The sequence below is a fragment of the Odocoileus virginianus genome, chromosome 5, assembly GCF_023699985.2.
Source record: "Odocoileus virginianus isolate 20LAN1187 ecotype Illinois chromosome 5, Ovbor_1.2, whole genome shotgun sequence".
Taxonomy (NCBI): Eukaryota; Metazoa; Chordata; class Mammalia; order Artiodactyla; family Cervidae; genus Odocoileus; species Odocoileus virginianus.
The window spans coordinates 52,657,037-52,669,799 of NC_069678.1; the positions used below are offsets into that span (position 1 = coordinate 52,657,037).

Below are 12,763 nucleotides of genomic sequence, written 5' to 3' on the forward strand. Positions count from 1 at the left end.
CATGTGCTTCTTGGCCATCTGTATATCTTCTTTGGAGAAACATCAATTTAAATCCTTAGTTAATATTTAAACTGGGTTATTTATAATTATTGTGTTATATCTCCACTATATTTTAAATTTTCTTATAGTAGATACTGCTCCTATAGGATTTATATCTCAGAAAGGAAGACAGAAGTTAATATGCACAGAGTGCCTACTATGTATCATAGTATTAGGCATATGATATACATAGTGAATGGTTAAGATCCTGGACTCTGGAATAAGCTCTGATAATGTTGCAAAATCTACTAAAATAATTTGAGTCAGGGTTAGCAAGAAGCAAAATTATAAAACAAATGGATATTATACTTCTTTGTAATTATTTGTAATATTTTCAAGCTATCCTTCTCTCACAGATATCTCCTTTAAATCTAACTTCAAATATTTTTCAGGGAAGTGCCTCTTAAGTTTGAGTATGTATATCAATCACCTGGGAATCTTGTTAAAATGCTGATTTTAGGTAGGTCTAAGACTCTATTTTTTAACTAGCTCCCTGATAATCCTACTTTGTTGGCCAGTGGATCATATTTCAATTAGTGAAGTTTTAGGGTATGAACTGATTACTAAGATTTTAACCACAAGAGCTAACTTCAAGCATTAAGGAATTTTGCATTGTTAGAAATGTCTTAAAATTTATAAGTGCTTCAGAATCTAAAGAATGAGCCTGTGGTAGACAGGGGAATTGATCACCTTGAATATGGGTCTTGTCTAGTGCCCATGTAAGAGGTGGTATGCCCATTCAGAAACAGGCCTTACTTGGCCACTTTCTTTAATGGAGGTGTTCCCAGCCTGACAACTTGAGCACATGCTTTTGACTTCATAATATAGTTTGAGAATCTGAAGGTTTAGTTGAAAATTTTCTTCCAGAATCAATTTACAATGAAAATAGAGGAATAGCTGAAGAGAACTGCAGTTACACTATTGGCTGAACTATATACATTTTGATGATTTGCTAAATAAAGGCATATATAATTATAACATGATTCTGATCCTGTTGAACTAGATAAACCTTGAAAATGTTATGCTAAGTAAAAGAAGTCAATCACAAAAGATCACATATTTTATGATTCCATTTATATGAAGTAGCCAGACTAGACAAATCTATAGAGATGGACAGTAGATTGGTGGTTGTCTAGACTGGGTCCATGAAAGGTAGATGGGACTGATGCTACTGGATATTACATTTCCTTTCAGGGTGACACAATTTTTCTAAAATTAGGCTATAGTAATTATTATACAACTTTGTGAATTTGGTAGAAAACCACTGAACGTCCATTTTAAATAGGTGAATTATGTGGCATATGAATTATATGTGAAGAGAACTGTTTAGAAATACAAAGAAGAAATATCAGAAATTAGGAATAGAGCTTAGAAGAATGGGGTTCATATAAAAAGGGACCAGAATATCTTGATGTGCTTAGTCTTTGAGACAATTCAGAACTGAGAATATAAGAAGTTTCCCTGACATTTGAATTCTGAGCTTCTGAAGCTTAAATTCTGGTCAGACGGACTGAGAGCCTTTTGCACAGATTAGAAGAAGGGTAGTATAGCATTGTGAGAGCTGGCTCTGACACCACACAGCATGTAAACACCTACTCTACCAATCATTAGCACTGTCACCTTGGACAAGCTACTTAACTTCTCCGCACCTCAGTTTTTTTAATCTGGAAAATAAAGATAAAATCTCAAATGAGGATTAAGTCAATTGCCTGATTGCAAATGAAGTTCATGAGGAATTACTGCATAGCCACAAATTGGAGGCATATCTGATACTTTTTAGCTATAAAACTCATGAGTACAATATCTCTTAGAGAGAGAGAAATCTTATTTTATAATTCCAAGCATTCACTTGTTTGTGCCTTTGGAAAGAAAACTTCAGCCATTTTAAAGAAACAAGAGACAGAAGATTTTTGGCAAACAAAACTCTCTCTTGAAACATTCAGAAGATTTAGTTAAAAATGAACTGGAACAACACCAACATTTCCTTGAAATCAGATATAAATTACAAAAGAACTGAGAAGTATTTCTGAAGCAGGGTTTTCAACAGTCCAAAAATAGGATAAGGTAGGACAGAATAAATTCAACTATGAAAATAATATATTACCTGCACAAAGTATACACGAAACTATACCTTTCTATGAAAAATAAAACACTCCACAATTCCTGTACATTATATATTGCATCAACCTAGACATGCTTTTAGCATTGCGATTCAGTTTTCTAAAGCTACACATAAGTGATTTTTCTACTGATAACTGCAGAAACAACTTCATGAAACATCAAAATGTAACAGCTTTTTAAAGAGATATTTGACTAAATATAATGCGTTTTCACTTGGAGTATGTTTCACACACTTGGAGTGTGTGCGTGCATATGCATGTGAGGGGATGTGTATATACTGAATGCTCACATACATGCATTATATCCCCATGGGTTCTTGTGACCATTTACTAAGCACCATATAAAGTTATACTTGAATCAATTAATACTGCTTTAATTGTACTCATAGCAGTATCTGGACCTCAGATAGTATCAGTTTCCATTTTGTTTTCTGAATACTTGTTTTGTGCCTTATGGCTGTAAGCCCTGTTTTAGCAATATATACAAGAGTCATCATCTGATACGAACAGCCAACTCATTGGAAAAGTCCCTGATTCTGGGAAAGATTGAGGACAGAAGGAGAAGAGGGCATCAGAGGATGAGACGGCTGGATGGCATCACTGATGCAATGGACATGAACTTAGGCCAACTTTGGGAGATGGTGAGGGTCAGGGAGGCCCGGCGTGCTGCAGTCCATACAGTCACCAAGAGTCAGAAAACCGAGCAACTGAACAAGAGTCCTAAGGGAGTAACTGTCTTCTTCTTTACAAAATCAGGGACTTGAAGGCAGGTAACCAGGCTTGAGTCCTATTCATCTCATTTATTTATTATCTGCACCATCCTGTGGAAGCCACTTAACTTCTGCAATCCTCAGCTTCCTCACTGGTAAGCTGAGTCTAAGGATAGCTACCTCAAGAGAACCGAATGACACATATATGTGAATGATAAAACACTACCACATGTTAGCCAATAGTTCTCAATTTCCATGCTTGAGAGAGCATATGATTCGTGTGCCCTCTGGACTCAAAGAGGAGAAAAGGGTTTAATGCTTGTTTATTGATTGCTGACAGGATCTTAGTCTTGTATAAAGCAGCACATGCATATGTACTGATAGATGGATAAATCACTCAGGGAGAAGTAGTGAAACCCAGGACAACCAATATTTGCCTGCTTTTCAAAGCACAGTAAATCTAAATCTGAGTCTCAAATTGCAGTCAGCATGTCTCAGAATCTGCAGCACATGTTCTCCTCTGTTATTGAAGGAGACAGCTGCTTAGTCAATGTAAATTTTATTGCAAAATTGTTTAATAGAATTCACAATTATGGGAGAACCAAAACACTTGAGACAGTAATGGAGGGTCTGAATTTGATATGCATAGACAGAGAGGGCTATCAGACAGCATCAGTCATTGATTCACAGAAAAAAAGGTTGGCAATAAAGGAAAGCAACTGTTAATGAAAGGAAACCCCTACTGATCCACTGCCACCATTCCTGATAACCAAGAGTAAAAACTATTAACTAAAACTAATGCATATTCCACTCCTATTATATATATTTTATTCTCTTACACTCAAATAAATTTTATGCATCATTTTATACCCAGAATCCTTTATCTATTGAAACTCTCCATCCCCCTAATTACTGTGAGGTTACAATATGCTTGTTTCCCTCATAACATGCCAACCAATCCTTCTTTGCTTCCTCAAAGGCTGTTCAGTAATTCCTAAAGTCTTTGTAGATGTTCTCTTAGGCTTAGTTCTTGGCCACATTTCAGCTACTGATATGCCTGCAAATATCACATATAATTTCCAAAAACTTACATTAAGTCCCAAATTCTTCACTGCGTACTAACTGTATATTTTTAAATTATTAATGAATTTTTCCACTTGAAAATCTGGGTATTCTCAGCAAATGTACATGTTTGGAGATGAATAGTTATTCCTCAGAATTGAATCCTCTACCAAGTTTGTCTTCATCTACTTAATCATCATATTATCACTCTGGAATCAATACAAAATGCTAAGGTCAAAGAAATCCTCTTCAATACATTATTTATCATGCATCCAATCATTCTCTTGCTCAAAAAGACTTAATGTCTTCTCATTTCCTATTGGAAAACAATCATATTTGTTGTAAGTATCTTGAAGAGTGGGAATTTATGTGTTCTATTCATCTCTTTATCTCCCATACCATCTGGTCTTGCATATAGTACATCATGAACTGCATTTGCTTATTGAATTAAATTAAATTCCTTGGACTCCCATTTTCAGTTTCCTTAATCTGGTCCATTCCTGTCATGTATGGATGTGAGAGTTGGACTGTGAAGAAAGCTGAGCACTGAAAAATTGATGTTTTTGAACTGTGGTGTTGGAGAAAACTCTTGAGAGTCCCTTGGACTACAAGGAGATCCAACCAGTCCATCCTAAAGGAGATCAGTCCTGGGTGTTCTTTGGAAGGACTCATGCTGAAGTTGAAACTTCAATACTTTGGCCACATCATGTGAAGAGCTGACTCATGGGAAAAGACCCTGATGCTAGGAGGGATTGGGGGCAGGAGGAGAAGGGGATGACAGAGGGTGAGATGGCTGGATGGCATCACCAACTCGATGGACATGAGTTTGAGTAAACTCCGGGAGTTGGTGATGGACAGGGAGGCCTGGCGTGCTGCGATTCATGGGGTGGCAAAGAGTCGGACACAATTGAGCGACTGAACTGAACTGAACTGAACACTCAGTTTTACTTAAAGAGACTCTTCACAATCTGATTCATGCTATCATTCTAATTACTCTCCCCATATGTACTTGACTCATTTTTTTTTCATAGTTTTAGACATAATTCCTCTTCCTTTCTCTGTCCAGTTCTACCACTTTTCAGCCTGATTTTAAACCACTTCTCAAAAACCCTTCCCTAAATCTTCTGATCACACAGACCACAGCGTTGTGTAACTCAATGAAACTAAGCCATGCTGTGTGGGGCCACCCAAGACAGATGGGTCATGGTGGAGAGGTCTGCCAGAATGTGGTCCACTGGAGAAGGGAATGGCAAACCACTTCAGTATTCTTGCCTTGAGAACCCCATGAACTAAGGGGTTCTCAGTCCATTCTAAAGGAGATCAGTCCTGGGTATTCATTGGAAGGACTGATACTGAAGCTGAAACTCCAATACTTTGACCACCTCATGCGAAGAGTTGACTCATTGGAAAAGACCCTGATTCTGGGAGGGATTGGGGGCAGGAGGAGAAGGGGATGACAGAGGATGAGATGGCTGGATGGCATCACTGACTCAATGGACATGGGTCTGAGTAAACTCTGGGAGTTGGTGATGGACAGGGAGGCCTGGCGTGCTGTGATTCATGGGGTTGAAAAGAGTTGGACACGACTGAGTGACTGAACTGAACTGAAGTGAATATCAAACATGCTCTGATCTTTGACTCTTTCCTTTCCTATACATAAGACTATATTGCTATTTTACTTTTGAATTCTTTATATCAATTTTCCATTTTCTATGTTCAGCTATGATTTAAAGTCTTTAGGGGGAGAAACTATGTCTCATTTTCTTGTATCATTCCAATATTCTAACAAAAGACTATGGAAAAAGTAGAGGCTGTAAAATATTTGTTAAATGAATGAATAAATGAATACAAAGTCAGTACTGCAATTACTAACTTTGAAAGAAATAATTCAAAGAAAAAATCTTTACTTTGAATATGATGCTTTCAGGTTTTTTTTAACACAATTTTCCTATAAGATCTGTAACTAAATTAGTCCAGTAGATAAGAGAATAAAGATTAATATATATACATCTTATTATGACAGTATTCATGATTGACTATAAAAGTCATTAAATATTACACCAGAGCTAATGAAGGAAGCTGGAAAACTCATGGAGAATTGCATAGCAGGAGTAGATGCCTATTTTGAGCTATTTTAGTAAAATTTGCTCTATGGCTGGCAGAATCGATATAATTCTTACTTCCCTACTATGATTTACAAAGCAAGAAAACAGTTATTTGAATAGGAGACGAAGACACCAAACTCTTAACCATCTTTCTTTTGACACTGTTATAATTCTATCACTCACAAATGTAATCAGTTCAGTGCTAAAGAAAAAGGATTTTGTTTTGCAAAATGTTTCCTGGAATTAAGAGGTTGAATGTCTTTTACTGGGACTTAATGTCTACCTCATCAATTCTTCTACCCAGATTTCTGTATATTTACCTTCCATTTAGTTTATCACTGATCTCAGTCAGTTTCTTTTTTGGATAATATTTATATTTAACTGATTCTAATGGGATTTCTCTTCTCCTAATAAGTAATATAAATTCAATTATATTTATAATGAATATCATCAAAAAACTTTATATTCTGGGAAATGAGATAATCTATTTTTAGGGAAATACAGTAAGGAGTCAAAATGTCAATACAAAGGAAATTATTTCACTCCCAATGAGATATGTTAATATTTATTTAATGAAGAGCCCTTTGAATTGACACTGTTAAGAGAGATGACACACACCTATTTTACAGGTTTTATGTGTGATTTTACATGCAGCTCTCTTTGTTCACAAGTTTGTGTGTTAGTGAGGAAGGTACACCTTAAATTGCAATATGATTAAAAGAGAGAAATAGATAATGACTTAATAATGAAGACACAAGACTGCTCATTTATTACAATGTTGAGTTTACATGGGTTTCCCTTGTGGCTCCCCTGGTAAAGAATCCACCTGCAATGTGGGAGACCTGGGTTTGATCCCTGGGTTGAGAAGATCCCCTGGAGAAGGGAAAGGCTACCCACTCCAGTATTCTGGCCTGGAGAATTCAGGCTATGTATATAGTCCATGGGGTTGCGAAGAGTCAGACAGGTCTGAGTCACTTTCACTTTCACTTTGGGCTTCTCTCATAGCTCAGTTGGTAAAGAATCTGCCTGCAGTGCAGGAGACCTGAGTTTGATCCCTGGGTCGAGAGGATTCCCTGAAGAAGGAAATGGCAACTCACTCCAGTATTCTGGCCTGGAGAATCCCATGGACAGAGGAGCCTGGCAGTCCATGGGGTTGCAAAGAGTCAGACACGTTATATGTAGGTACCACAATCAATAGCATGTGAAAATCATGGGAGTTTGAGTAAAATGACCAGGATCCCAAACATGGCCTTTTTTTCTTCCATGGCTTTGTAATCTGTAAAGATAGTTACTGTATAACAGCCTTGGTTTTATATCTATTAAATGGCGGTGATGATAAAAAACTATTTCATGAGGATTTCTGCAGTAAATTAAATAATGCAAATTAAAGTGTCTCTCACATATAAAATAATATTTCAACAATTAAATTTGAGATAAGAGCCAGAGTCCCTTCTATGGCCTTTAAAACACTTGGCAGTCTTATTTGTGACCGTCACCTGACCTCACGTCCATCACTTCCAGCTCATATATTCTAAAGACTTTGGCTTACTTGAGCCCTTCAAATACGCTGAGCTATCTCTGCCTCAGGGCTCTGCGGGTACTATTACATATATCAATCATAGCTTCACTATATAGCTTGTTTAAAATGGTGCCTACTTCTTCATTCTGTTTTCATTTTACCTCATTTTATTATTTTTCTTATATTCACAACTAACATTACATAATAATTTTTTCTTTATTGCTTGTTTTGGTCTTTAAAACTAAATTCCAAAATATTTCCTGTCTTATTGTTACAGTCACCTCAGCAACTAGAACAATATCTGGTGTACAATAGATGCTTAATAAATCAAATAATGCATGAGTGAATGAATTACTGAATAATTTTTCAGAGTCCTTACCTTGAGTGAAGCAATCTGCAAAGTCTTTTATATGGATCATCTGATTTAATCACTATTATGGGCCTATCATTTCTATTTTATAATGAGGAAAACAGATGTTTGAAGGCACAGTAACTTCCTTGAGGTAAATATAGCAAGTGGTAGCAACAGTTGCCTGACTCCAATATCTGTTTCTAATAACTGCTATATGCAGCTACTTAGTTGCTCAGTTGTGTCTAATTCTTTGCTGCTCTATGGACTGTGTCCCTGGAATTTTCCAGGTAAGAATACTGGAGTGGGTTGCTATTTCCTTCTTTAGGGGATATTCCTGACCCAGGAATCAAACCTGCATCTCTGGTGCCTCCTGCTTGACAGGTGGATACTTAACCATTGTACCACCTGGGAAGTCTCTCAATGCTATATAGCCTCTATGTATCTAGCCATCTTTATATTAATATTTGATTACACTGTTACAAAACAGACTGAATTTACTATCAAAAGAACATATATACAGCTTATTTTGGTCTCCCTCAAAATGTGTGGCTTCATTAGCTAAAATTAAACCAAGTCCTAGAATTTCAAAAGTCAGCATTTGAAAACAGTTAAAAACAAGATTCCAAACAGGCAGATTTGTTTTTGCAGGTGACCATGGTGTGACTTACCTCTAGGTTACCAGCAATTGTAGCAATATGCAGGGCAGTGAGGCCACCATACCCAACCTGCTGTATATCAGCTCCACTGTGAAGCAGAGAAGTGATCAATTCCGCACTATCCTGCAAGGAAACACATCTTTAGTGTTACTTTTCTCTTAATAGCAGGTTTGAACACTGTGCAACAGGATATATTGATTCCCTGACTGTCAGCCAGTTTAGGCACCCAAAGAAAACTTAAATGTGATTTCTAGCAACAGAGCACATGAAAAAGTAAAGAGCAGCTCTCAGATGCTTGAAATGTAGGAACAGATGATAGACTGTTCAGTTATAATCAATCTTCTACCACTTGACCATGAAAGACAGAAAGGACATTTACCTACAGTAAGACACTTGCAAACTCAACTCAATCTTACTTGTAGGTCACTCCAATAAGTATGCTTTTTCCAGCAACTGCACTATTGAACGGGCTGCAGTGGACCATTTCATGGTAGCTCAGAAATTGATTCTCCTCTAACACATATGTGTCATGGGTCCAATACATAATTAAAGCATGATGTCATGGACTCTATATATAATCAATCAGTGGTGGTTTTCTTATTAATAACTTGACTCATTAAAATATTTTCACTCAGTGAAAATGTCTGAAGCACTGTTTGAGCATTTAAGTTAGAGTAATTTATGCAATGACCAAATTATTTTCTTCATACTATTATTTGCATTGTACTCCTCTCCATTGTCTTTGGAGAGACATGATACTTTTTAATAACATTAATAGAAATGAACATTCATTGAATTTTTATTATGTAATTAACCTTTCATATGCACTAACATTTAAACTGGCATATGGCGAGACTTTCAAAATAGTTGCTGACAAAAAACACATTAAAAATAAAATTTATCTAAATGATCTCAAGAAAAATTACTATAAGCCTCATTTTATAAGTCAGAACTTTCAAAAGAATAATGTGGAGTGTCACATATTCACAGAATTCCAGATCTGGAAGGGAATGTGAAGAAAGGGCTTCATGTTTAACTCACTTCCTCAAAGGGAGAATTCAAACCATAACTTTATAATATTTGGCCATCAACTGTCACACACCCAGTGGGAAAAAAGCCAAGTGTTTATGGGATAGGCCATTGCATTTATGCATATAATTTCAAATACTGTCCGTTAAGAAAATCCTCCCATTAGAAAACAAAGTCTGATTTCTTAATGCTGTCACACATTAGTGAAGGTCTGGCAGTCATAAAAATTGTGAGAAAAAAAAAAAACAACTTTGACAAAGTACTTCAGATAGCAAGATTAATGTTATATTTTCCAAATCCTTCACTGTTTACCTGCTCTAGAAAGAAAGTTAAATAAAAAATTCATCTTCCTTTACTATTCCAGTGGTTCCTTCTGCTCAAATTACAGACTTGAGGTTTTTTCCACTCTAAAACAAAAACAAATGAAAAAACCCCATCATTTTTCCACTGAAGTAAGCTAATTTTATCAATATCCTTTCTGTCTCCAAAAATCGAGTGATTTAGGAGTGTAGCCCCAAGCTATTTTCTCATTCTAACTGCCACCTTTGGTTATTCTTACACAGTCTGATAACTTCATTTTCAGTCCTGACTTCTCTGCTAAGTCCAAATTCCATATATCCTGACTACCAACACCATCTCAAATTAAAAACTCAAAAGCTCTTGTGAAAACCATTCATAATTTTCCAAGTGTTTTCCAACTGTCATCTCCTAGCATTCCTTATTTACATCAACGGCACTTTCTCATTCCAAATGAACTTGAGTCCCTCCAACTCAATCAGTTTCAGAATTCTGCTGGTTTTGACTCACTAGTACCTCTCACATTTTTTCTCTTTATTTCTAACATCACTCTTCACAGAAATAAGACGGAAATAAGCTTAGAGTATTTAAGGTCAGTGCTGAGTACGAGGTTAAAAAAATAAAAGACGGAAAGAGTATTGTGCAAGATGAGATCAAAGGCATCTGGGCTTGTAGGGTTTTGCAGGCCATTGTATTAGGTATTCAAATTTTTTCCAAGTGTAATAGATAGCAGTAAAATGATATGGCACGGATATAGTGAAGAACAGGAAAAGGCAGTTTCTGAGGTAGAAATAAAATGTTCTGTTTCTCAAATATTAAATTGGGATACTTACAATGCAGGGTTAAGATTGTGTTAGAATTAGCCTCCCTGGTTAGAATCCAAGCTCTGCTAATGACCATATAAACTAAGGCAAGTAACATAACCCCTTTACACCCATTTCCTGCATGAATAGTCTCTGAGATAAATGGGAGAGGTATCACCTTAAAACATGTTTCCTTGCAGATGAACAAATATCTAAATGTAAAAAGATGAAGGTGGCATTTTTAAGCATAAAATAATCTTTTTAATAGAGAGAACACAAGCAAATGAAAGCACGAGGAAAACAATATTGTAAGAAAATGACAAATTGGAGAAAGAATATTCACAACATATAAAACTGACAAGTGGTTTGTATATTTAATATATGAAAAACTCATATAATTCAGTAAAAAGATGGATATTCTTTAATTCAATGAATATTTATTAAGGGATATATACCTTATGACAAGTATCATACTAGGCTAAATTAAAATAAATTATATGAAAATCATTTGGCATATGAAATATTTATCTATTGGGCAGATTCTTGTAAATACACATTCATCTTTTTCTCACCTGACATTGTATGTCCTCTTATTTAGCTGGAATTTGTGAATTTTAAGAGAAAGTATGTTATGATTCCTTCAGAACAGGCAAATAGTGAAGTTAAAACTTAGAAGTAATAAATCACCCTTTTATATCTCGGCTGGATTTCTTAAGCTGACCTCTGATTGATCCAAATATATTTTTGTTAAATACTATAAAAATAGAACTCCAATTCTATCAAGTTATGCTAAAATGTAATAAAATAACCATTGCTACTTTTACATCATTTTCTATGAGCTAAGTACCAAGTAAAATGTTTAATCTACACCTCTTTAAAACTTCACAATTTACCTATAAGAAAAATAGTATTATCCTTACTTTACAGGGATAAAGAATTGATGCTTTTGAACTGTGGTGTTGGAGAAGACTCTTAAGAGTCCCTTGGACTGCAAGATCAGTCAATCCTAAAGGAAATCAGTCTTGAATATTCACTGGAAGGACTGGTGCTGAAGCTGAAACTCCACTACTTTGGTCACCTGATGTGAAGAAATGACTCATTGGAAAAGACCCTGATGCTGGGAAAGACTGAAGGCAGGCGGAGAAAGGGATGACAGAGGATGAGATGGTTGAATGGCATCACCAACTCAATGGACCTGAGTTTGAGCAAGCTCCAGGAGTTGGTGAATGGATAAGGATGCCTGGCGTGCTGCAGTCCATGGGGTCGCAAAGAGTCCAACACAAATGAGTGACTGAACAGAATTGAACTACTTTATAGTTGATGACAGTCAGGCTCAAGAATTTAAAGTTCTTGCAGAACCAGAAATACTTTGTAAGTGTTGAAACTAAATTTTGAGTCCAAAGTCCATGCTTCACTTTTGATCATCCATAGTGTTTTCACTGATTTTTCCTTGGTTTCAATCTCAAGGAAAAAATTGAGAGGATTTACTTTTATTGCATTTTGTTGTATTTAATTGACACATGCCAAACATTTTTCTCCTGCTCTATAGGAATATTGTTTCCTGATGGAATAATTTAAAAATTCAGCAATTTGGTGCAAATCTCCTGGAAAGGAAATTCATAGAAAATAAAAGCATTAGGCAAATTTAAAATATTATAAAGATGACCTCACTTCCTGCTTGTATTCTGTAATATATAAAAAGTGTCTGAGGGTAAGTGTTTTAAAAGAAAGACTCAAGATGTGGTTTGGGAATATTATTCTGGGGGACTGACAGGCTTTCCCTTAGGTTTTCCCTTTCAGCCAGGCAAATTTACATCATTATTATTTAGTGGGATACACAGAAGCATTCTAAAGTGTGCGATAAATAAGCCTGTGTAACACTTTCAAGTGTGAAACACCTATGATTTTTAAACAAAGGAAAATCTTTGTGTGAAAGAGTGAGGCTTGGACAGCAAAATCAGCCCAGCAATCTAGTTGAAAAAACAGAATTAAGGGTACAATAGACCTTTGAAGATTTATGTAAACCGATGAAAAATTTTTATAGTGGTAGCAACTTCAACATTTTCCTATG

At 35.8% G+C, this 12,763-nt stretch overlaps 1 protein-coding gene across 3 annotated transcripts in view; it reads right to left on the reverse strand.

The window, feature by feature from the left end:
• Positions 1-12,763, reverse strand: part of TNNI3K (TNNI3 interacting kinase) — a 341,514-nt gene that overhangs the window by 266,422 nt on the left and 62,329 nt on the right. For all 3 annotated transcript variants that reach the window (XM_070467925.1, XM_070467926.1, XM_020877709.2), the window contains one exon: positions 8,576-8,686. In XM_070467925.1, the coding sequence (XP_070324026.1) occupies positions 8,576-8,686 (111 nt within the window). The remainder of the gene's footprint in view (positions 1-8,575; positions 8,687-12,763) is intronic.